Raw genomic sequence first — 26693 nt, 5'->3', positions numbered from 1 at the left:
AATATAAATATAGTAATAGCAAAAACCAGAAATAGCAATAAAATTAATTTTAAAAAAATGTCAGTCACCCACAGACTTAAAAGCCAGGGAATAAAAATAGGCTTTTAATCTGGACTTAAAAACTGGCACTGATGTAGCTTCTCTAATATGGAGAGGAAGGCTATTCCAAAGCATTGGAGCCGCAACAGAGAACGCTTGGTCTCCTCTAAGCTTTAGCTGTGACTTTGGGACTGAAAGCAACAGTTGCTCAGCTGACCGAAGCAAACGAATAGGGACACGAGGCCTCAACAAATCAGACAAATAAACTTGTCCCTGTCCAACCCCTATTAAAAGAGAATTGCAATAATCCAAATGTGAAGTATCCCTTCATTTCTTTATATTGTGCTAGGAAAATGGGTGCAACAATTTACTGAAAGACATGCAAAAAAAAGTACAGTAAGGCAAAAATAGTTTGTACAGTTCTGTACTATTAAAAGTCGATACTTGATAGAACCGCCTTTATTCCCCAGCACAGCAAAATCTCTTGACACTTCTTTAAGCAGTTTTCTAGGCTTCTTGAAAGACTTCCCTAAGTTTTTCTTTGTATGTTGCCTGCCTTTTGTTTGACAACATTGAGGATCTGGCTCTGGGGAGGCCGATCCATGAGTTTGGGGGGGGGGGGTCACAAGTATACTTGTGACATGTGCAATGACAATAAAGTTGAGTTCTATTCAATTCTATTCATTTTTTAAAAAGTACAGCGTACTTACAATGTAAGATGTCGAAATGTTGTTTATTTTTCCGCTAAATAACCAGGAAATTACACTGTACTGCTTGTGCTTGTGCACTACATAGATTACAGTATATTTTTTTCCTTGTTTCCTGGAAAAATTACTCGTTGCTCCCTTATTCTGCTATACCTATCTTTAAATATTTATTTATAATTACTTTCTAATTTCAAATAAAACACGCTGAAATTCCATTTAATCACGGGGAAATTACGCCCTTGGTAGTGTGCCGTATTATAAAGTGCTACCAAAATGACTGTAGATTTCAGAAATCCTTCTAAAATAAATAAAAGAATCTCATGAATCCCTTTGTTATGTTCTGTGCTTTTTTGTGCTAATAATACATAATATCTGTATAATAAAAAATACCACCTAAACTCACGTGCGCCATACAAATTGAAAGCTGCACACTCCGTCATCTGAAAAGTAAGTCCATGTGGTCTGTTGGTCAAACACCCACAACTGCGCCATCACCGGAGCGCCAAGGGTGCTCTGTTGACACTACATTGGGACTGCGAGAATTTTGTTTTACTTAGACGTCTCAGACTCGTGCTCCTCATAGAGGACAAGAAGGACTTGCTGGGTCCTACTGCAGAGGTCATGCGAGAGTATAGGTGAATATCCTCATAACACCAGCGGGCGGAGCAGGGCAGAGCCGACGTGGGCGGGTCAAATGGAGACGAGCTCTGGGAATGTATGTGGTAAGAGATCGGATCTACCTTGATCAGCGGCGCTGTTATGTTGCTATTGGAAGTCGTCCCTACTAAAGGGCACGCTTTGAGCTTTAGCTGCGGAACAAACGCGAAGTAAATAATGTACACGACAGAGCGCAGGCGAATGAGCCTGCGAGACTCAAAGAGGAAGGATCCAGTACGGGTGTCCGCTGGAAGTTTGTGGCAGGACTCTTTGGCGTTAGAGCTGAGCGCCAGCAACGGCTCGGGTAAACAGATCGTTTCTCCGCGGAGTCGAACCAGAGCAGTGTCAGTGGCATACATTGTCAACGAGGACGCGTCAGTGCCGCACACCGAAGAAAACTTATCACTAAAGTGTCTGAAGGAAGCCTGCGCGGACGCACACGCTCTTCTCAAAACGATTTCATTTGACAGAATTTCCCAAGGCACGACAGACATTCTGGATAGTTTCTACAATGCAGGCAAGTGACGGCATGCAGACTGTAGGGTAATGTAGCGGATATATGAGCACAGAATTATACCAAATTACGCAAGTTTACTTTTATAATCCCCCCTTACAGATGTTGCAGTGGTGGAAATGAGCGACTCCTTTTGCCAGCCTTCCCTTTTCTACCATCTTGGAGTGAGGGAAAGTTTCAGCATGACTAATAACATCATTCTGTATTGTTCTAAGCAAGATAGTGATCTGCAAGCTCATAAGGTAACACATGCTCCCATTTATTGTTACATATTGTTTATTGTATACAGTCTCATGTGCTGGAAATGGAAAATAGTTCAACAGGCTTTGCTTTATTACTGCAACTACGGTGGGATATTTTCCTGAAGGGCTAAAATATTGTTGTATCTACATTTGATTTAGAGATGGAGCTTATTTAACAGCAAAACACCAGTTAGGGTTAAAACTTTAATTTGTGCATTGTACTTAATGTGAGTGAGAGAGATGGAGCCAAAATTAAAAAGCTATAGCAATTGTTATGCAATGTAAAGCAAGCTATGGCTGCCATTAATTCATGTTTTCATTATTGAATAAGTGTACATATTACCTTGTTAAAATAATTTCAGTGCATTCATAACAAAGCTTTAGCCTTGAAGTCATTTGTGCAACACACTTGTGACTGCTTTGTCTAGTGTCAAATGATGCTGCGGTTCCATTGTGGTCATGCAAGCTGTCCCAGCATGATATTTGATGCATCTATTGTTGTCCTGCAGGAGCAGTGTGGAAGTGACACCTTCATCCCATATGTAGTGTCACCTCAGGGCAAAGTGTTTGCCTGTGACGTTGCCATGATGACTTGTATCAAAGACCTGATGCAACCTAGTTTCCAGCTGGAGCCGCTGCTCATCCCCCTGGTTGAGAAACTGGTGCACCTGCTGAACAATGTGCACATTCAGTCCAGGTCAGACATAAACTTTAGCAGGGTGTGGTTAAACATTATTACTTATTTAAACATTATTATACAGTGAATGCATGTTCTTGAGCTTCCCACGTATGCAATGTCACTTAGCGTGTTTACAAAGGATTGTGAAATTGTGGAATGTAATACCAACACCGGACTATCTGCTGACAGTGAGTACTTCCGGGAGTCAATTAGGCATGAGATTCGCATGGCACGGGAGCGGTTCAGCGGCAGAGCCTTGAGCGAGGAGTTAAACCACATCCAGCAACGCCTGGATAGTGTAGATCTGCTTTCTCCAGATATTGTAATGAACCTATTGTTGTCCTACAGGGACGTTCAGGTATGCATTTCTAAATCTGTGTGTCTAAACTAGTGATTATTTATTAACACATTATTTTATGTTATTGAATTAAACAAAACAGCGTATTGTTGTCAGAACTCAAACAGTTTTAACATTATTATGATCATATGATTGCATATCTGTTTAGCCATATTTCATTATAAAAGAGCTACTGTTCAATCTGGGAGCCTTCACAAGTATTTGTATCAACAAAGAAGATCAGATTGTGTGTTTAGTGAACATATGAGCATTAACAAAAATAGCTATGGGGGGTGAAATTATTCACAATTGTTTGTAAATAGTAATATTTTTTATATAATAAACTTCAATGTAAATTATTAAAATTGTCAGGTGTGATTCAAGCATGATAATCATTATATTTCACTCTCTTCCACTTTTTCTCAGGATTACGATGCCATGATAAAACTGGTGGAGACTCTGGACAACCTGCCTATGTGTCAGGTGGCGAAGCATCAGAATATCAAGTTTCACTATATATTTGCTCTAAACAGGTACCAACTTGACTGCTATTGTATCTTGAGCTTGTCAGTATAGTTCTGTTGACATCTTTGGTTCACGCTAGGTGCTTTTGTGTCATTGTCAGTTTGCAGAGATCTTTTAGTAAATTCATATTCACCCAAGATATGAAGTTTTTTATCATCACAGTGGTCTGTTATGACATATACCCATCCTAGGAGGAATCAGCCCGGAGATCGTGAAAAGGCTTTGAAAGAAATTCTGCCAATTGTGGAGTCAGGGAACAAGGTGGCATCAGACGTCTACTGCCTGTGTGGACGCATCTACAAGGACATGTTCATGAGCTCAGCGTTCACTGATGAGTCCAGCAGAGACCAGGCCTGCTATTGGTACGCCAAGTTTGGCCATACAAAGTTTTCCACATTTGAGAAAAGTGGCATTTATGTCATGTTTTCCAGACTGTTTCTTTTATATAACTTGCCAGGTATGGGAAAGCCTTTGAGACAGAGCCAACTCTTCACTCAGGCATCAACAATGTGGTCCTCCTAATAGCAGCTGGCCATGAATTTGAGACGTCTATAGAGTTGCGCAAACTAGGTGCTTTCTGTTTTTTACCTTTCCATCAGAGAAAACTTAATGTCTGTGGATTTATTGGGGCGATCGTGGCTCAAGAGTTGGGAGTTTGCCTTGTAATCGGAAGGTTGCCGGTTCGAGCCCCGGCTTGGACAGTCTCGGTCGTTGTGTCCTTGGGCAAGACACTTCACCCGTTGCCTACTGGTGGTGGTCAGAGGGCCCGGTGGCGCCAGTGTCCGGCAGCCTCGCCTCTGTCAGTGCGCCCCAGGGTGGCTGTGGCTACAATGTAGCTTGCCATCACCAGTGTGTGAATGTGTGTGTGAATGGGTGGATGACTGGATATGTAAAGTGCTTTGGGGTCCTTAGGGACTAGTAAAGCGCTATATAAATACAGGCCATTTACCATTTATTGTGTCATGCATTGAATTTGATCCTTGAAATTCATTTTTTTGATGTTTTAAATGTCTGAGATGATGTGCAGTGCCAGAAAATATATTATTAGGATTCATCATAAGCTCAGTCAAAATTAGATTAATACTAAACAGTTATTAGTTGTGTTTTAAAACGTATTTCTTGTTACAAAAACTTTGAAAAGTAGACCATGTCATTAGTGCGATAAATGTTCAACTGAGCTACAGGATATGAGTCACGTAATTGTAATACTCATTAATCCCAGTCAGTGAACACTGCACCTTTATGAATGGGGAGATTGTCATCCTGGAAGAGAGGATAGAAATGTTTGCTTTTATTCTTGTCTCCAACTTGTCAAATATACCCCAAACTGTCCCAGTAAAATGCCACAGCTCACAGAGCCACCAGATCCTATCACTGCAGGGAGTAAAAATTAAGTTGTTTTTTCCCGTAATTTCTCACCCATTTGTGAGAAAATGCATTTCATTATGCTGTACACATCATATCATGTTGTTTTCAGTTGTTGGCCAATCATGTTTTGACAGTGCATAGTATTATAAAGGCATATTACATTGTATTCAATTATTTATTTTGTTCTTAGTCCATAAATGAGATTGTAACTGTGGTCAGGGTCGTCCTCTGTTGATTTGTTAGTAACCTCTTTTGTTTTGTTTTATGATGTCAATGTCTAGGTGTGACTTTAAGCACCCTGCTGGGTAGAAAGGGTAGTCTGGAGAAGATGAAGGACTACTGGGATGTAGGTTTCTACCTTGGAGCAAACATTCTTGCAGGTGAATACAGGAAAGTCATTGAGGCCTCTGAGAAGCTCTACAGACTCAAGGCCCCTGTTTGGTGAGACTTAATCATCCATTGTTGATGAGCAGTATCAAGGTGTTTAATCAGTTATATGATTGTTTTTATTAAAAGTGTGAAAAGCAAATAACAAATAACTGCCGAGTTCAATTTCTGTTAGGTATGTGGCATCTATTATGGAGACATACATCCTGTACCGCCGGTTTGCCAAGTTACCTGAAGTGAGATCTCCTAAACAAGATACAGTGGACTTCTGGATGGAGCTGCTTTTGCAGACCTGTAAACCCACTGCCTCATCAAACTGTTGTCCAGTAAGACCAAACACCTTACTGTAGCTGTAAATAATAAACAGGACACTCATCTTCTCACGGAGTAACTATTGATCAGGATTCAGTTCTGCTCATTTGGATTGTAAAGTTAACATGTAACAAAGCAGGAGATTCCCTGCCATTAGAAATGCATTAAACAGCCACGTAGATATTTAAAATAGATAGTACTGGAACTGGTGTTTTTCAGGTGCTCATTCTGGAGCCCACTAAACTCTTCCAACCAGCTATTGTGTCTGTGAACGAGGAGGACCAAAGTCGCACTGTCCAGCTAAAACACGCCACACGCTTAAAGGTATGTAAACTGTCTGGGCCCCCACTCTTTGAGCCACTCTCTGATTGGAATACATTTGACTCTTTGAACAAGTCATACATACGTGTGTATGAATGTATATCATATTATGTAATAAACAAGTTTTCTGTCTGAGTGTACAGTCGGCTGGGTGAGTAGGCATGTTCTTTTAGAGCCACTGTGCATTTAAAACATCAATATTTGTTCCTTTTATTCTTGCATATGTATTTATTAGTATGTAAAAATGGTTTACTGTGTGTGACAAACTCTGTATTAGCTGTAAAACACTCTTTTAACCTGTGTCTAAATTTGTATTTAATTCTGCAGAAGGGCTTAAACCAGTGGACTTTCCAAGCATCTGAAATTCGGGGAGTGAGGTAAAATAGAGCAGAGCATGTGACCTTTTTGTTGATTCCTCTGTGTGTGCAGGTCAGTGTTACTGTGTACTTCAGCTGTGTCCCGTCTACCAGACAAATATTCCAGAAAAAGTCATCTGCTGGGTGACTTAACAATAAATCGTTTTATCAGGCTGTGGTATCATAGGGGGGATGATGAAAAACACATTTTCTATTAGAGCCTAGTGGGGCCTTGCTCTTTATCACTAATACTTAATACATTTGATTTACTTTTATTTACCTATAGCTCCCACTGAATTAGAAACAATAGCTATCTCCTTCAATAGAACAAATAAGGATTAAGAGATACAGCCATGATGTCGTCTGTGCCAGTTTTATGTTCAACATATTCAAACATAAAGGTTTGCCTGTTTGAATGATTAAAACCTGTTTACGTCTTTCTCATTGCAGTGCTTCAAAGATTGATGAGCGGAGCTGCTTTCTGTATGTCCACTACAACTCGGATGATTTCCAGCTCTGCTTCCCATCTGAGATTCACTGTAAGGGGTGAGTGATTAACACTTGTGTGAGATCATGTGAATGACATCCTCGCAGATCAACTGATTTGCTAGATAAGATCTAACAGGTTGCGTGTACAGGGTGCAGAAAAACAGTCGGCATGCAAATGAAAGTAGTCAATGACTGGATGTTATTACTTGGTATGAGTCATATTTCCTGTACTGTCCTTACTTGCTTTTCAGAAACCTCTTGACATAATTTAGAAAAAAAAAACCCATCCCAGCTGAAGTAACATCTAGTACTGCACTACCACACAAGTTTCAGTTTTCTGTTTGCTGCCATATTTTTATAGTTTTTGACAGAAGCTTATATTCACTCATGACTGGCATGAATGTCAAGTTAATTTAGAGTTTTTAATGGTTTCTTTCTCCTGTTCTTTTTCCAAGGGTGGAATGACTGTAGAACATGCATCTCTAATGACTTTTAAAAATCACAAATTGAATGAAGAAATTTGAATTTATGTTAGATATTCTGTAATTCACACAAGGTGGGAAATATACATATAGGCTCATATACACATTCACGCACTTAAATCTTTTATCACGTTGTGCCGAAGGTCTTTTAAATTGACAAGAACAAGGTCTTAACTTCTTGTCAGTGATCATGATTGACTATAACTAGTAGTTTCTCTTTGGTAGTAAGAATTTATTTGACAGCATTCACTGGATTGACCAATACTCAGAACAACAGGAAAATCTTAGAAGCTCAGTGACGACCTAATAAGGAGAGTTTTAGATTTAACCTATTTGAGGAGGTCTTCTGGAGCCATTTCAAAAAAACTGCAGATTCAGACAATTGTATCTAAGTAAAGCTTATTTGCATAGGCTTATTTAGATGGTCCCGAAGAAGACTCAAGCTGTCACCCTCAAATGAGAGGAAATTATTTAGGCTGTTTAGGAACAGCTAAGGAACTACTAAACACTTTCCAAAATAAATGGAGTTTTACATCACCATGAACTCAGTGGGTTCCAACCAAGAAAAAGTCCCTTCCCCAGACTAAATACCTTCAAGATTTGCTGAAATTTGCAGCTGCAAACATGGACAAGCCAAATGCCTTCTGCAGAAGGATTTTTACACTTAGATGGCCACAATGACAAGAGGTATGTTTGTAGGAGTATAGGAGAGGGACACTGTACCAGCTCTCGTGGTACAGTGTCACGGTAGTGGTAGCATCATGCTCTAAGGCTGTTTTGCTACCAGTGGTACCAGTACATTGAAAAAAGTGGATGGAATCCTTCTTTAACTTCACCATATTTGGGTGTCCCAGCAAGACAATTATCCCAAACACACAAAGCTGGTTTTAGAAGGGATAAAGCAGGCTGACAAAACTTTTGAATGGCCTTCCCAAAGTACTGACTTTAACCGTAATGAAAAGTTATGGCTTAAAAGCCAGGTTCATACCAGGAAACCAACCAATTCAAATGAACTCTAGCACTCCTGCCAGGAAGAGTGGTCATATATCCAGCCAGAATTATGCCAGAAGCTTGTGCCAAAAGTGTCTGGTAAACCAAATATCAGTGGGGGGTGTACAGTATGTGTAGCCTGTATGTTTAATTTTCACTCTGTTTGGATGAGAAAAAATCCCAAATGAATTCAAAACTTCTGCACCCACTTATTGATTTTTAAAGTTATGCATGCTGTGCAATCATTCCACCCTGGAAAACAGAATAGTTTAATGAAATCGATAAAAGCCCAATATGATCAAACATCCATGCCCATTATGAGTGTAAATGAATTTCTGACCACAGCTGCATATAATAGAGTTTGTTTGTTTTTTTCCTATTAACACACTGCCAAATATAACATCCTGCTTTTCCTGTTTTCACTGGTATGTTTTCTTTTAAACAAATTAAGTTAAAATGAAACAAACTGTGATAAATAGAATTAATGAGGGATTACTTGTAAGCAAAATATCCACATTTTCTAATTTCAGTCTCACATCAACCTTTTCTATCACTTGTTTTTTTTAATTACCAGAGACAATATCAGGCTTCTCATTCACATCTATTCAAATTTGATCAGCCATTGAAAATAAATATGAATTTTATTGTAGCTACTTGCAGTTGTGTATTTTGGTGTGTGTGAACCAGTGTGGCTAACAGCCAAAAACCTATCAATCTGTTTATAAGTAAATCCCTCAGCAGAAATCTACAGGGACCTCTTCACTTGAGCTGATGTTTACTGAAAGTATATTTAAATTTATGCTGCAGTGAGAAATATTTTTATGTATGTCTCTTCTCTACCTAGTTTCTGTGAGTTGGTAAACTCCCTTCTCCAGGAGGCTGAAAACCATGTTCAAGATATAGAACATACACTCGGAGAAATACTAGAGGTCAGTTACAGTTCCTTCTATATCCGGATGCAATATGTGTTCTATTTTAGGTCTGTGCTAAAAAAAGTGAATGCCATTTTAGTTAGAACTGAGCTACTCTTGCAGACGTGGTTTTAACGTGTGTTTCACTCTCATAAAACCATGTTTAAAGTTAAAATTTGAAAAGCCAGTGTTATTTATAAAGAATATATCAAATCTATGTCTGTCAGAACTGCCTTAACTCTACATGACAAAGCAAATATATTTGATATTTTGCTCCATATTGACATGATAGTGTCACATGGCTAATCCACAATGCAAACATCCTATTTCACCACATCCCAAAGGTGCTCTAGTGCATTGAGATATGTTAAAAAAAAAAATTAAATCACTTCCACCAGCTTGAATCACTGGTGCAAGGCAAGATGCATCCTTGCCTTTTGCATTCAAAAGAAACTCATATGTTTCTTGTAGTAAGTAGTACTAGTGAGAGAGTAACTGGGTAAACTAGAAAAACATTGGTGGGAAGAAATGCTCAAAATGCTGTTTTGATTCATTTAAGGTGGGGACCCCATGCAAAGTGTAGTCTAAGTTTCCGGTTCTTAGTTTCCTGTTTTAGTGAGTTTTTATTTGAGTTACTGTTGCCTTAGTATCAGCTCAGAACAGTGTGGACAGTCTCCTCTGACAACTGGCGTTAACAAGCCATTTCTGTCCAGAGAACTACTGCTCACTCAATATTTTCTCTTTTTTGGACCATTTTGTGCAAACTAGACATGGTTGTTCAGGAAAATCCCCATAGATCAGCAGTTTCTGAAATACTCAGACAAGGCTGGTCTAAATATGAATCATACTGACTTCAAAATCACTTATATGACATATATTCCCCAGTCTGATGCTTGGTTTGAATTTCAGCAGGTAGTCATTTCCATCTCTGCAAATCCCGCCATTCTCTGCTGAACTCTGGCGTCAACAAGGCGTTTTATCCAGAGAACAGACACTCACTGGATATTTTCTTTTTTCAGATCCTTCTTTGTAAGCCTTAAAGAGGAAAATCTTAGTGCGTCACCAGTTTGTGGAAAACTCAGACCAGCCTTTCTGGCACCAACGCCCATGCTCTTTTTAAAGTCACTTAAATTTCTCCACATTCTGGTGTTCATTTCCTACTACATCATGTCGTTTTCACCATGCTTGCGTAATAAAATGCAATGAGCTGCTGCCATGTTATTGACAGATGACATATTTGCATTAAATATTGATCAGGTATTTGTGAGTTCATGAGTATAGTAAAACCTTTAGCAGATGTCGCATTTTGCCTTATTTAAACCTCTGAATGAAGGTCTCCTTAAGTTCCTAAAATTCTGTTTCCATTCACTATACTGATTCTTACTGATTCTCATTCTACAGTATATCTATGAGACCAATGAGAATGGTGACAAGGTAATACTTGGTAAAGGAACTTATGGTGTAGTGTATGCTGGAAGGGACCTGAGCAACCAAGTACGCATCGCCATCAAAGAGATCCCCGAGAAGGACAGCACGTAAGAAAACACATATGTTACCCTTCTGATGTTGACACTTTCAGATTACGCTGTAGTCAACAAAATCTGCTCAGTTACAGTAATAATATGATAGCGTTTAGGTAGTGTTAACCACATGAAAAGAAAAATACACTGTCGACTCTAGACAGACGTGGAAAAAAACCTTCTATATGTAGCAAAATATTTATTGCTTTTGCAAACTTTTAAGGCAAAGGTTTAAGCGATTAAGTCCCTTTAAATAGTTTGTTTATACATCCAAAATCCAAACCTAGTTGTGGTATATTGTTTATAACTCCTTTTTAATGATGGAAATGAAAAGAGGCCTAAATTAGACAATGCAAATCACTTGTACAAACACAACAATCTCACAGCAGCACCTTTATTCTTTTGTGTTGATTAGGTATTCTCAGCCCCTGCATGAGGAGATTGCTCTGCACAAGAGGCTTAAACACAGGAATATTGTCCAGTACCTGGGCTCTGTCAGTCAGGATGGTTTCATCAAGATCTTCATGGAAGAAGTACCTGGGGGTAAAAAGATGACATTTGATCTTCTAACACTCCTAGCAATAAGAGTGCCTGTCATTACTAAATCGTTACTGTAATATAAATCAAAGCTTCAAAAAAGTTTTTGTTTGATTTTTTTAAATTTCACATCTGTTTGTGGAAAGAGCTGTTATCACAAATGTAAATGTGTAATTAATCAGTTTGCTCATATGTAATCAACAAGCAAATAATTATCCTCTTTTTTTTTTTTTTTTTTTTTTTGTGTCCCGTTTGGATCTTTAGCCATCAGAATTGTTGTCTTAAGGCCAAGAAAGATGCCAAGCGGATTTATTTTACCAAGTGGATCATCATGGCCTTGCCATATTGGTCCATTTGATTGACCTTTATTATAATTATGAATTTATTTTATTTTCAGTTGCTACAAACGGGACAGACATGACTGGGGGATAGGACAGGGAGAAAGAATGAAAGAAAGAGAGGGAGAGAAAGAAAACCAAAGGGGAGAAGAGACTGTGAGAAGGGGGAGAAGAAAGAAAAAAACAAACAAACAAACAAAAAAACAAAACACCTGGGTCACCTGTATGGAGAAAAAAAAACAGAAGAGAAAGCAAACAACAAAGAGCAACATAATAAAAAAATGGCACCATCACAATAAACTAGCTAGCAGTAGATATCAGTAGATACTAAATAATAAACGATATTGTGCAGCACGCAAGATAGACAGCGCACAATGTGCTTTGAGGCAGCAGCCAAGAAAGCTAATTATCCTCTGACGTAATGAAATTAGGTCACGGGGTGGAGCGATGTGGTTTGGGAAATCAGAGACATGGCGTCAAGCACAGGTTCCTGAGAAATTCTTAAACACACACAAGCCTTGATGTTCCCAATAAGTCTGTTTCCTTGCTTTCTGTGTGCTATTTGTTGTGGGCTTCAGGGAAATCATGTGACCAGAATTGTAATGCATGTGTGATTATGTAACATCTACTGGAAGCCAGTTTTAAAGAAGTGGGTGGTTCTGAAGACATCCTGTTCAGTGGAGGAAAATGTTTACAGAAAATGGTGTGATTGTGTGAAAAACATCTTGAACCTCTGATTAGAAACGTGCACAGTCCTAATCCATGGCTTTGTTTGATTGTGCCAAATGTAATGGAGAAACAGTTATTTTAGTTGTGCATCTTTATTGCATCTTTTTTAAAACTAATAACCTTGTCAGGCGCTGGTTTAGTTCAGTGCGTGAGCGGGTGACCGTGTGGGACGTGGCTCGAAATCAGTGGCGTGGGTCACCTTGTGAAATTATGCATTTCCTCTTACAGGTAGCTTGTCTTCTCTTTTGCGCTCGAAATGGGGTCCTCTGAAAGACAACGAGCCCACCATCATTTTCTACACCAAGCAGATACTTGAGGGTCTAAAGTACCTTCATGAGAATCAGATAGTCCACAGAGACATCAAGGTGAGCAGATCACCTTTGGCTTCGTGGCAAATAGTTTTCTGGTCTACTGTGTCTTAAAGTTTAGCTTTGTGGTATTCACTGGTTTTGTTCCTTATGCAGGGTGACAATGTACTGATCAACACTTATAGTGGAGTTTTGAAGATATCTGATTTTGGAACCTCCAAACGGTTAGCAGGGATTAACCCCTGTACTGAAACATTTACTGGTAAGTTGACAGTTATGACATTATTAAAAGATTGTTATTATTAAAACATTTTTACACGTGAACTCCTCACAGTAGTCGAACTTTCACTTTTCTGGTGGATTTTCAATAGGAACTCTGCAGTACATGGCCCCTGAGATTATAGACCAAGGACTTCGGGGTTATGGGAAGCCGGCAGATATCTGGTCTCTAGGGTGCACTATCATAGAAATGGCAACAGGCAAAACACCCTTTCATGAGCTGGGAAGTCCCCAGGCAGCCATGTTCAAGGTAAAAAAAAAGGAGTTGTGTTTTCTACGTAAGTTAAAAATGCTCACAGTGGACTTTACACATAAGGAAATTTGGCAGATTGCGGCATTGTGGAATGCCTGGAATTATATTTCATGGAACATTCGGGAGACTTTTCCTTTGAAGACTTTTACATTTCATGATCATTGTTCATTTAGTTTTTACAAGTACCAGGTGGATATTAGATTGATTAGATATACAAAGTTTTAAATTCAGTTACACTTTAGGTGCATAATTATTTGCACAACACAATTCTGTGTAATTTTGCCTCTGTACAGCCTGACAGTGGTGCACATTTTTATATAGTCCCCCCACTATCAGACCAAGTGCTTACACAAAATAACATAACTTAAGTATACAAACTCCTTTTTAACACTTGGATGAAAATCATTTGCAGTCAGTGACACACAATAACATGGTCCAGAAGCAGAATGACAAAAATTGTGTAATTTTCTCAAAACTCATCCTCCTAATACATATGAACCCAGACAAAGAGAGCTATCAGCATAGCGTAAGAGCTAGCACAGCACAAGAATCTCAAAGCAGAATGTTTCAATGAAACTTTAAAAATTCCCAACTAGGTTGGCATGTTTAAGATCCACCCCAAGGTTCCAGAGTGCATGTCAGATGAGGCCAAGGGTTTCATCATGAACTGTTTCGTGCCAAATCCAGATGAAAGAGCCACAGCAGCAGAACTGCTTAAGGACCATTTCCTAAAGTCGTCTACGAAGAAAAAAGCTAAAGCTGTTCAGGAATCCCTGTCTATAAGTGAGAAATACACTTAAAATACACACATTTCACCTCTTACCCATTTTTGCTTTCTATAGCAATGATGCAGAGTATCTAAACCCTATTTCTTACAGCTGACTATCAGCGCAGTATGTCTGTGCCTATCTCCATCCTTGTGGAGGATACTGATTCTTACTCTGACTTGATTGACCTGTCTTGTTCTCTGGACCTGACGAGGTCGCAGTCCTCTCTCAGAGCAGAAGAAATCTCAGAGAGCCCACCGAGCACCAACAGCTTCCTGTTGTGAGTAAGATTATTCCTCAAAAGAAACTCAAAACCTTTTCATTTGTGCGCAAACTATGATTGTATTGAATCTTACTTTACTGGTAAACCACACTGAGGTTCGTTCTTCACAGTCCTATAACTTGTGAAAAAAGGCTATAATGCAAAATTCCCCATGCCATTATTAAATAATACATCTGATGTGTTACTGATAGCCATATCTACATTTTTCTATCATACAATGGTTATTGCTGTCATGGTCCTGGGCCATGTGGGCCCAGTATTCTTAGTTTTCATGTATTTTTGTATTTTGTTCTTTATTTAGGCCATGCTTCCTGGGTTGATCTGTTACGTTGTTCCTTATGTGTTTTCCCTTCGTGACTCTCACCCCCTGTGTGCCCCTCTGTGTATTTATGAGCCCTCGTCTCTCTTTGTGTTTTATTCTATGTTTTCCCCAGCCCGTTATGTCTGCGTTCTCCCCGTGCTCTCTCCCCTCCTGTTTGAACCTCTGTGTACTTCCTGTTTTACTTTGCCCATCTCCCATCAGTGTTACGTTCACTCCTGCCGTGTCTTGTTATGATTATCAGTGTCACCTGTGTTCCCCGTGTGCATCCACTTCCCCTGATCATCCCTCATGTGTATTTAGTCTCTGTGTTTCATACAGTCTGTGTCGCGTCGTCTGTGTTACCACCTCTGTGTTCCGTATTCCAAGCCATAGCTTTTCCTTAGTTTATTTCCAGTTTAGGTTTTCGTTTGAACGGTTACTCTTATGCTGCCTTCACTCTGTTCTGTTCCTTTTCATCAGCCATAATAAACGGCTCGCTTTTGTTTAAATCCACTCCTGCATCCTCGCCTGTGTTCGCACCTGGGTCCACCACACACGTTTCCGCACGGTCTGCCTCCGCAGACCCTGACAATTGCAGCATGTTCGTGACTTATCTGTGCCATTTATGTTTGTTTGCATTCAATTTTTCCAGAATACCAGATGACTCCACATCAGACATGAGCAGTCCATCCTCAACAGAGGAGAGTACTGGCCTTTTTATGCTGAGAAAGGACAGTGAGAGGAGAGCCACGCTGCACAAAGTTCTCACTGACTACATAAGCCATGTTGTGTCTAGTATACAACAGTCTGTGCCTCAGGTGGGTAAAGAAAAGTTACCGCACTGTCAAATTCTGTTATAGAATTGCTCTTCAATTCTGAGACTGAGATGGATTTTAGTTCTCTAATAATGAATAGCTCTTTATAATAGAGTATTTGAAAGCTTATCAATATCTGCATGTTTAAACTATTAGGTACACGTTGACAGTACGGGATTGTGGGACTCTGTGATACTAGTCCCCTCCGAAGGTGCTCTATTTGATTAATATCTGGCCGACACTGACACATTCTTTCATGTTGTTTCCATCAAACTCTGACCTTAAAATCCAAATATCAAAGCAGAAAAATTACTGTGAACTGCAGCCTCAGTTTCCTGTTCTTAGCCGACAGAAGTGGTACCTGTCTTTTGCTGTTGTGGCTATCTGGTCAATCTCTAATTTCTGGCATCACCAAAAAATTTCTGCCCAATTTCTGTCTCGTGTTACACATATTTTCTTTTTATCTGACCATTCTCTGGAAACCCTAGAAATGGTAGTGTAATGGTAGATCCCAGTAGATCAGCAGTTTCTGAAATACTCACACCAGCGTGTCTGGCAACAACATTTAAAAACATTCAAAGTCAATGAAATCACCTTTCTTCTCCATTCTGGTGCACGGTTTGAACTTCAGCAGGTCATCTTGATTATTTCTGTGTGCCTTAGTTCATTGAATTGGTGACATGTGTTTGGCTGATTAGATAGTTGAGTAAATGAGCAGTAGCAAACATATTTAGTAAAGTACCTGGTGAGTGTATAGGCCATACCAAATGAACCGATTCCTTTGTAATCTACTATTAACATATTGCCTTACACGTATTGCGCCACCGACATTGCAAACTAGAGAAATAGGAATGTAAAGCCAAAGAATGTACAAGCTAAGGTTACCTGTGGGAGTTTCCCTCATGAGGGTTTTGGTCCTTAAATGCTCTTATATTATTATCTTATGTTTGATAAGATGTTTCTTGAGGATAAATAAAGTTTCTGTTTCTTTTTCCTTTCTTTCCATCTACTTCTTTCCAGTTATGTACTGTTCCTCTATAAAAACCTTCAGATTTTTCTTTGCATCACAATTTTTAACCATACTTTTACAATAAGAGTTAATAAAAGATGTTAGTGTATCTCGTTTTATGCATTTAGGTTAGAATTTGTTTTGAGCAGAGCATTTTTTTTTCTTATAATCCTGAAATTTTTGTCATTACTAAAGGAGAAATGACCATTAATAGGAACATTGTTATCAATAACAGATCACAGTGAAAAAGACCATTACTCTCCAGCTGAAAAGAACTACAGAGAGATGAAGTAGATGGGTTTATATACTTTGAAAATGAGAACTGCAGAATGTATCCTGATTTTAAAGTCTGCCTTTCTCTGTTAAAAGTATGGTGATGGCTCCTCGATCACTCCAGACCACATCACCAAACTCGTTATTTGTTTGCGTGACAACATCCATTCCCCGGACAGGAAGCAGCTTACCAGCGGCTTGCTGGAGCTTCGAGCTACGCTCGTAGCTGCCTCAGTACCTCTGAACAGCCTACAGGTGGTGCTATTTAACTTCCAAGATGCAGTAAGTTACTTTGGAGCCCAAAGCCAGATTTTGCTGGTGATTGCACTTCACTTTCAAGATTTTTTTTATTTAGCAATTACATCACAATTGAGAATAAGCCTCCTTATATTCATACAAAGCCTTCTGACCATAGGTGAAAAAAGTGTTGAAGCAACAAAAGGTTAAACCTCATTGGATGTTTGCTCTGGACAATCTGCTGAGACAGGCAGTACAGGATGCCATAACTGTATTACTGCCAGGTAAAGTAGGCATGTGCTTCATTCCATAATCTGTTTAACATTTTTTGTTGAGTAGAAAGAAACAACAACATAGTGGTAAGAGTGTTTGCCAGAGGAACATTGTATTTCATTGTATTTTTATTTCATTTACATTTAAATTTATTTATTTTCTTGCCTGTTGATTTTTTTTTTTAATTTATTCATTTATATTTCTTACTTATCTGTTTTTCTGATACTAATTTACCCTTTGCCTTTCAGAACTCAGACTCCATCTGCAGTCCTCATTCGAGAGTGAGGACAACACCTCTGAGGAGCTGTTTGCCGATCCAGACACTCCTGTAGCTCTAGTCCCTGACCAGCTGGTGGCACCAGCATACACACAGCAGCCAGATCCAGCAAATGATGTGCTGCCTAGAGCCAACCCTAAACCTGCAGACTTCAACCTTAACACCAACTGGCCACTCAGCGAGAACCTGAGAGATCTGCGACTGGAGACCAGAAGGTTTATTTCGCCTGTCACCTTTATCGTTCAGAGAATCTACAGGTTTATTAGATTCTCTGAACAAACTACATACATACATAAAATTTTTATTTTTTGTTTTCTCAGCTTTCTTTTCATATCCCCCTCATATTTCCTGTAAAACAGAATAATCGTGACTAACATTCCTATTAGGTGTACACAGTGATTCATTTAATTTTGGGTTGCAGGGCTTTCTGCTGCATGTTAAGGCTATTTGTGTTGTGTTTCAGACTGCTGAATCATCTAAGCGAGAAGGAGACAGAGTATCAGGAGCTACTGAGGAACTCTCTCTGGAGAAAACAACAGCAAATAGACGCACTGAGGAAAGAATCAGTCAATGAGGGTAATGTTGTTTTAATGCCAAAACTTGTTACAATACTAGCACAGTAACTGCTGTGTTACAGTAAGCACTTCTTTCCCCACTCACCTCTTTTCACTCTCTTCTCCCGCATGTCATTTTTTTGTCATCTCTCTCTCATAATGTGTATTTTTTCCTGTCTATCCCTGCTCCCTTCTCTTTCTGCTCACCCTCCAGCTGGTCATGGCAGATGGGTGCCCCTCCCTGAGCCTGGTTCTGCTGAAGGTTTTTTCCTGTTAAAAGGCAGTTTTTCCTTCCCACTGTCGTAAAGGGCCCACTCATGAGGGACTGCTTGATTGTTGGAGTTTTTGCCAATACTATGGGTTTTACCTTACAGTACACAGGGAATTGAGGTGACTGTTATTGTGGATTTGTGGTTTATAAAGAAGCTTGAACTGAACTGAATTGTGTCTGTGATCGTGCGTTTTTCTGCAAGCTGAGTTGTGCAAAATAAAGGCAGCCTGCTTTATTTTCCTGATTTGAAATATTTACAAAAGGCTATATCACTGAAGTGTATTCTCCTGATTTGCTATATCCTGAACTAAATTAGACTTGAATCTGAACCATTCCTTTAGATGATGAAATTTTCTTGAATATTTGAATATTCTGTTTGTACACCACAATCAAACCTCTAACCCTAGAAAATTAATTCAAGTTTTGCAAAAAAAATTTTCTACTAGATATGAGACAGTAAACAAAGATGTTTAATAGTTATTTGAGGAGCACTGAAGTTATTCTCTCGCCTTTTATCAGACAAACATCAACACAAGCTGCGACATGAGCAGTATCATAGGAAGGGACCAAGCCTTCTTTGGATTATCAGTACACTCAGTGATTCTAATTACTATTTCTTAACATCTGCGCCAAGCAATCCCTACCACACCTTAGCTACAGGCTGATGGCGGATTTCTGCCTGGCTAGTTGCTGTCAGAGGCGTTGGCTGCCAGATCAGCTGCTAATGTGCTCAAACTTGACTTGTTAGTTTGTATAATAATTATACGGGCTGGCTGCCGAAGACGCTTTTGTTGTGTGTAACATTAACACCATTAAATACACCATGTGTTTATGAGTGTCTGAGAAAACCTAATGGTTGTAACTCTGTGCATTATAGATGTGGAGTTGGCTTCACAGAAAAGCTCCAGACCAGAGAAGAAAGCCTTAGCGCGCTGGCTAAAGACTGTCCCCGTAGATCAAGACACTATCAACAAGGTAAATTCAGCAAAAGCTCAACTTTGCCTTTTTTTTTTTTTTTTTTTTTTTTAACACCCCTAAGGCTACTTCGTGTTACTCATCCACCTGGTATTAATCCACACCTCTGTGATCCTGTTTTCCAGTTGCTCGCTCATGAGTTCACCTTGGACTGTCTCCTCCGTATGGCCGCCAAGGATGACTTGATGTACTGTGGAATAAGGTGAGCTGCCTCCACGCATCACCCCCTCAAAGCACGAAGTCTACACCGTTATTTTAAGTTTCATCATAAGTTTAAGCAAAGTGACATTGCACATGAATGTGAGTCCACTGTTGCTGTTGCAGAGGCGGCATGCTGTGTCGAATCTGGGCAGCTGTAACAGCTTACCGGAAGACCCAGCTCAGCACGCACAATGAGGACAGCGAGGACACCCTTCTTTAATGGCTGCTGATGTTACACATCAAAGGGCAGGTTCATAGACAGGCTGGCCCTGTGTGTGGTCTGGAGGAACAGAGGCATTTCAGGTTGCTGATGTAAAGCAGATTAAATTTTGAAAACATTTTTAAACTGTGAATGTACTATAAAGGAGCATCAGAAGCTTTTTACTGAAAAGCTAAGTCATGTCAAAATTTTATTTTGTTATATTATGTTTTTACATTTTATCTGGGTGTCAGAAGGTAGAGCTTTAATTGTATCTTCAGAAGATATTTCATCTAGTGACGCTGTTTTCCTGTTTCACAGAAAGCTAAGCAGGATTTGAAGTTATTAGAGACTATGTATAAGACTAACCTGTATTCCTGGTTTGGAAAACAAATGTTATTTGTACTATAAGCCCTTATAAATTAATTCAAATAATAAACAGGAAGCATTTTTTAACAGTCATTCAGACTGGCTTGTTATCTCCACACAGTCCTTTGTTTCTAACAGGGAGAAGGTTTTTTTCAGGGTGTGATGTAGCATGGAAGAAGTGATGTAGTGGTGAACAGTCTTTAAATTCCACACGCGTTTCCTCATCTGTTTTCACTGTGTTGACGTCTCCTTAGAGACAGTGACGTGAACTTTGTGTGTGTTGGTCGATATGTGTGATGCATGTGTCTGAGAAGGTCTATTGTATGACTTTTTGCTGTTCTGGGTGGTTTCATGCTGTCTAGTACTTAGTTTTTCAGTTTATGAAAAAGAGTTAAATTTTAAGTCTAGACATGAGAAACTGGGCTCGAGTAAAATGACGAGACTTAAAAAATGAAGAAAAAGATCAGGAGTGTAACATTTCAGAATAAGTTAGGCAAACAATCTTTAGAGAAGAATGAGGAGATTCTGAGGATGTTCTTTATTTTAATAGGAGTGACAGAAAGGCAGTTTAATGTCATATGCTTGTTAACTCCATTCTCTTTCAGTAGGGATGTGACTTCAGTGGAAGCATTGGGCTGGCTCCTGCTAGCCATAGTACTCACTATTGTGAGTACTATTCGAATGATATGCAAAAATACATGTTGCCAAATAATAGCTAGTATTTGCTTTTAAGTCCAACCCTCTATAGCAAACATAAAAGCATTTTCCACAGAGTGATGTACATTAATATGCAATACACAACAAATGTGGTATTTGACCTACAATCTGCAAAGTCAGAATGGAAAGGCAGTCCTCTCTGGAGATCTGTGGATACCTCCTGCATAGAGTTTAAGAGAAAATCCCTTAATAAAGAATAAAAAGAAAATGCAAAAAATGTGAATGGATGAATCCACTATCAGAACATCTAACTATAATTACAATTTTCTATGGTATACTTGCAATATTAAACACTACCGAGATACTAATTAAAATCCACTGTAGCTCATATATCACTCGTACTATAATTCAAAACTGGCATTTCCCTTTCCTGTGTTCACAGATTTATGATATGCTTCATTTATTCATTGTCATAAGGTCTGAAAAGCTCTTCACAGACTTGGCCAAAATACTGATTACGTCTGTCTGGCAGTAAAGATCAAAAGCTCTGATTTACCTTTGGACTAATTTAATGGGCTCAGCAAATCGGAAGGTGTATCAGTAAATCAAGTAAGGCATCTTTCTCTTGTGTCCTTGGATGCTGCCTCAGAGAAAAGTAATCGCCCTGCTCGAGTATTATCAACCAGTTTTAACAGATTTGACCATCTCCTATCTCCAGATCCTTGCTACATATTATTTGTTTATCAAAGCATGCAAGATACACAAAGAAGGATTCTCTTTATAGTTGATATTTAAAATATATGTATTTATAACTTCTGTATTCACCTCGACTTTTAAATAAATCTGTTTTTGAGATTTGAGTGTTCAAATGTATTTCTTTTAGGTAAAATGACAAAAGGTGGTTGCTGTTATGTCTGGCACACTAACACTCACATGAATTCTTAACAGTGAGTCACATTGCCTTAAAGAAACAACACAGGCAGCAGGGGCCATATTAGATTCATTTCCTGATACACATAATTGGATGTAATGTGAATGTATCCCCCTGAGTCTCGCTTGTTTGAATAAGCTTTAAATCACAGTAGCATTAGGATTGTACAGCTAATAGCATGCAAACTGTTGGCTTTAATCAGCCAGTACGCCGTGTGTGGAGAGAGTAAAGTCGAGGTTACATTATGTTTTTCATTATTCACACTGACAGTCATATAAATCTGAAATATACTATTTGTGTTGTTATTTCTGCACTGTCTGTTTATCTATTCTGTTAAGTATATTAAGAGCAATGAATAAAGCTCAATTCCTTGTATCTGTACACCCCTATTTGGCAAATAAATCTAATTCTGTTTTTCTCAAATGAGTCTTATAAATTGCTGCATATCCTTTAGTCTGTGCTTCCTGCATTTCTAAAGGAATCATGTTTGTGCTGCCTTATCACTGTTCATTCTTCTCTTTTCTTAATCCCTTCATTTCTGTTCTGTCAGGAGGTGGAGCTAAACTACTGATATGCAAATAACAGGGACTGTTAGGGGGATTTTGGCAGGCTCTTGGGGGGGGGGGGGAGATTGAGGACGACACACTGGGAGGCCCAGAAGCTCCAGGGATTACTGAGCTCACCCTGTTTGCCATCCCCCAAAGGACAGGTAACACACCCCCCCCCCACACACACACACACACTCACACACACACCCCCCGTCCTGAACAGCAGCATGCATGCGTGGTAAAGAGCTAAATTTGACCATTTCTTGTGAGATATGATTAAAAATGCAGCATGAGTCAGACATTTTGCGCTTGCACTGAAGAATAAATAATGTTTCTAAATGTAGCACCACTTCAAGCGGAGGTTAGTTAAAAATTCATCACTTTTTTTATGACATATTAACAACAGAGCTCGCTAACAAGCTGACTACTGTTATTTTCCCTGAAGTCTGTTTAAAGTGCGCACTCAACTGCTTACATGCCTGCAGGTGCGCGCACACTTATGTATACAGTACTAGATGCATGAAAGGATCACGTCTCCTCAACACACGTTCCCTTCAAAGAGCAGTAGATGTGTGCAATGTGATCACATGGACAGGTTATGAGCACATTCTTTGCATTTCTGTTACACTCATGATGACACTTTACTGTGTATTTTTTACCTGCACAAAAATAGCATGATTTACTTCATATTATCCTAGGGAGGTTTGATAATTGTCGATAATTAATTTGTTTATATAGAGTAAATGTGATTCATAGATATATATTTTTCATGTAAACTTGCAACTGTTGATTAGTATTTGTATTTCTCTGGATTTTTTTTTTCTTGAACCTCAGGAAGAGGAAATAATATTAGAAGCAATTTTACTGGAAGACAAAGTGTTGTTGCTTCAGGGGCCAGCCTGTAAGGCATTTAAAGCTATTATAGTATTTACAGAAAAGACATAACATGGACACAAAAGACAGACAGCTGTGATAGTTACAGCTGGACAGAAATGTTCTCTCATCAATATAGATTAATCCTGTCTAATCTAGAGACTTGCATTAAAAAAACTAATCCTGTGAGCATCAGCATGAGTAAGAACATGTGTGTAAATGTATTTGTCACAGAGCTCAGTTGGAGCTTGACCTGAAGAGCATATCACTCTTTGTTTGTGTCTGTTGTTTGGGGAGGGGGTCAGTGTGAAGGCAAATCATTCATGTGACTCTTAATATCATTTATTATTGTGATCATTGGGTATAATATGCAGTGGGAAAGAATGAAACTTTCAGTGTTCAGTTTAAGTTAACAGGCATGCCTAATGTGGTGGCTGATGAGTATATATCAGAGGTATCTTCAAAATTACTACATAATTCTGTGATGAATATAAAAATGATTTTAATTATGTGCTTTGGCCAGTGCAGCATAATTTTAGAATGTTCTATACTTTTGTTGACCTTTTCTCCCCTTTTGTTTATTCTGTTATTAAAAAAAGGTTAATTAGCTTTCCTTTCCCTTCCTTTATTTCCTTTACTTCCTGATTACTTTGCGGTGATGTTGCTGGTGTTCTCTTGGCTGGTCAGTTTAACCTCACTGAAACTCAGGCTGTTGTAGTGATGGTCTCCCTCCCTTTAAATGGAACTAGAGGTCAAGGGAAGGCACTCCCACCCCTATAATTCAAGTTTTTCTTTTTCCTGCCTCTGTTATTTTCCTCTCTCTCCCTGTCCTCGGTGGGTTGTCATGGAAATGAAAGCTGGGGTGGGGGGGCTTCTATTATTGAAGCAGTTGTGGGTTTGGTAGTGGGCAGGGAGTTGGGTATAGTGAAATGAAGCGATTCATGCACTCATAAACAGAGAGTGCGCTGGAGCAGAAGGGCGGTGGGGTGAGGGAGAGAGAGGCGAGGAAAAGGAGAATAGAGAGGGGCCCCGGGGGTGAGCGGAGAGACGAGCCAACTCCACGTGTTTTGGCCCTGTTTCTAACTGATTGCACGTTTTAGGCCATTACGTCATGGTCTGCGAGGCTCTGCTGTTTGAGAAACACTGCTGCGGAATCTCATTCCTCATGGAAGATGGCAAAATGAACTCTTGGTAATGCCACCTGTTGTTGGGATGGTAGGAAGATACTGTTCAAAGAGTAGTGAGCATTGCTGATTTTCTCATATGTCATATAACAGATGAAAGTAATGTGACTTAACAACAGACTCGTGTAAAAAGATCTAAAGACTGACTCTGTCATTTATTGGCTGATCTTAGAAACAATGAATTCCTTAGACCCAGGGAATTCCTGGGAATTTCCTTCAGTCTACAAATTTTAGTCTAAATACTTACTAACTATTCTCCTTACATGTTGTCTGGTTGTCTGTTTCTCTGTGTTAGCCCTCCACCTGACTAGCAACCTATACTCAAACCAAGGACAATGTTTATGTTATCAACTGGGACATTTTTTTTGTTTTAAACCCTGAAATTAGGTTTATTTTAATCTTATTTTAATATAGATGTCTGCACACACTGTATCTTAAACATACATATTCCAAGATTCTTGGATATGTAACTTAATAATATATCAAGATCTCCCAAGGCAATTAAAACTCCAGCCCACAATAAGAGGCAGACTACATTCAGATGATTCAGACCAAACAGTGATCTTTCTCCCAGCGCCCCAGAGACACACACAAAGACAGAAGCAACTCTCCCACACTCTGTCTCGCCCTGTAACTCTGCAAGGGCTCACACACACATTTTTAATGTGACATGTAATGTAGGACATGATTAAATCACACTACATGAAACAAAAGACAACATAGTCGTAAATTATTTGAACCTACAGGCTCCCTGCAGGTGCCTTCGCCCTTTCACCCTGTTGAGTCTAGACAATGGTGCAGTAAAGCAACAGGTTTGCTTTCTGAAACCTGAAAGCAACCTGAAACAGCTACTCCAGCTTTAGTGACATCGCTACAGTGTTGTGCAAAAACAGTATATGTTCTTGCAAACAAACATTTTCCATTAATAAATCATATCTACCCTTTCCTTATTCTACCTGCCCTTGCTGCTTAAAATGCATCCTTTTCTTAAAATAGAGATGGGTCAGTGCTCTCTGGGGACATTCTGAACATTCCTGCTATTGTTATTTCATTACTAGGATGAGGGTTGCCCTTGCCATTCATAGCAGCTGACCTCTAGACTTTGCGTCAGTCCCCATTTCTTAGAATCAAAAATATGAGATTGGAGTTCTTCCATTTTCAAAGGTGATTGATGGACAGCTGTTTAGATGATTCAGTTCTCATGCATCTCTTTCACTTTCACATTTTACTTGCTTTTTACTCTATGTAAGAAACGGTTACTATTTATTGGTCAACTACGTGTAGCAATCTCAATATAAAAATGCTAGGATTCTTATTTTACAAAGAACTACTAGACCTTTGCATATATATAAATATATATACATATATATATACACACACATGTATAGCGTGCCTGAGAGGGATATAGCCATTATACAAAGGAACAAAAAAAGGAAGCATTAGAGATCAGCTTCACCAGGATGTTGCGGTCATGCCTGAACAGTTTGGGTTTACATTAGTCTTTTGATCATCTTTTTGAACAACCTTGTCCCTTTCAAGAGCAGGGGTCCTTTTGGGTCATGTTCAAACAACCCAAATTCAAACTGGTACAAAGGGTTAGGGTTATTCTGCACATCTAAGTGCAGACTACTGTTTCCACAGAAACCCCTCAGCAGCCCTGTTTTCTCCAGCACTATCTGTTGTTCCTTGAATGTTAAGGCTCTCAACCATATCTTTAAATTACTTTGAGCTTTTGTTCTTCTGCTTTTCTGGAGTGTGTTTACTAATGCAATTATGCCCTTTAATCTCATATTCTCACTCTTCTGCCTATTTTCAGTGCACAAACTGCTTACAGTGATCAGGGTTAGTTTTAATGAGATATGCATTTAGCTTATATACAGCTTCACGGGTTACTGAAACAGTGGTACGAATTCACAACAGAAACGGAATAAAGGATCTAAGAGCCATTAATTGCTGAACCTCCTGAATTTGTGCAACATTTCAGCACGTGTAATACAAATTTAACGGTGGCCAAATGTGATGTTTTTTAGTTTCTGATTTGCATCCATGTCACTTTGAATGGCTCATTACTTAGAATGCTTGATAAATGGACACATGGCTCCTGATACTGAGGTATGCTTTAATTTCCCTATCAGACTGCTTGCCTTCAATACTAGGTCTTTTGTGCAGTGTGTTGTGTGTAGGGTTTAGCTCTACTGTACCTTGTTTTTGTTGCGGTATAAAAGTAAAAAAAATATCATTCAGTATTTTTGTTTATTGCATAGATTGTATATAAAATACATTATTACACTCTTATTTCTTATGTCTTTCCTGCAAAAACAGGTAATGACCTCAATGACATTCGCATGAAATGAGTGATTAAGATATTTTATTCCCCAGGAAATCTTCATTTTTTAAGTCTCCTTGCGTCAATATG

The 26693-nt window shown here is 39.0% G+C and overlaps 1 protein-coding gene across 1 annotated transcript; it reads left to right on the top strand.

Moving 5' to 3' along the window:
- Positions 1-1263: 1263 nt before the first annotated feature.
- Positions 1264-21596, top strand: si:ch211-1i11.3 (mitogen-activated protein kinase kinase kinase 5). The gene is made up of 28 exons (XM_004550998.5): positions 1264-1920; positions 2020-2159; positions 2669-2856; positions 3028-3196; positions 3602-3708; positions 3892-4062; positions 4158-4270; positions 5350-5509; positions 5631-5781; positions 5987-6091; positions 6416-6465; positions 6895-6990; positions 9250-9334; positions 10718-10851; positions 11252-11379; positions 12669-12805; positions 12905-13010; positions 13120-13277; positions 13877-14063; positions 14159-14327; positions 15284-15449; positions 16825-17010; positions 17144-17249; positions 17487-17730; positions 17979-18091; positions 19218-19315; positions 19441-19517; positions 19640-21596. Exons 1-28 carry the CDS (start codon positions 1581-1583, stop codon positions 19734-19736), a joined length of 3981 nt encoding a protein of 1326 aa, XP_004551055.2. The 5' UTR covers positions 1264-1580; the 3' UTR covers positions 19737-21596.
- Positions 21597-26693: the final 5097 nt, after the last annotated feature.

The sequence above is a fragment of the Maylandia zebra genome, linkage group LG11 (assembly GCF_041146795.1).
Source record: "Maylandia zebra isolate NMK-2024a linkage group LG11, Mzebra_GT3a, whole genome shotgun sequence".
In the NCBI taxonomy this organism is placed as follows: domain Eukaryota; kingdom Metazoa; phylum Chordata; class Actinopteri; order Cichliformes; family Cichlidae; genus Maylandia; species Maylandia zebra.
The sequence above is the reverse complement of the archived record's forward strand: the minus strand, read 5'-3'. Positions and strand labels throughout refer to the sequence as shown.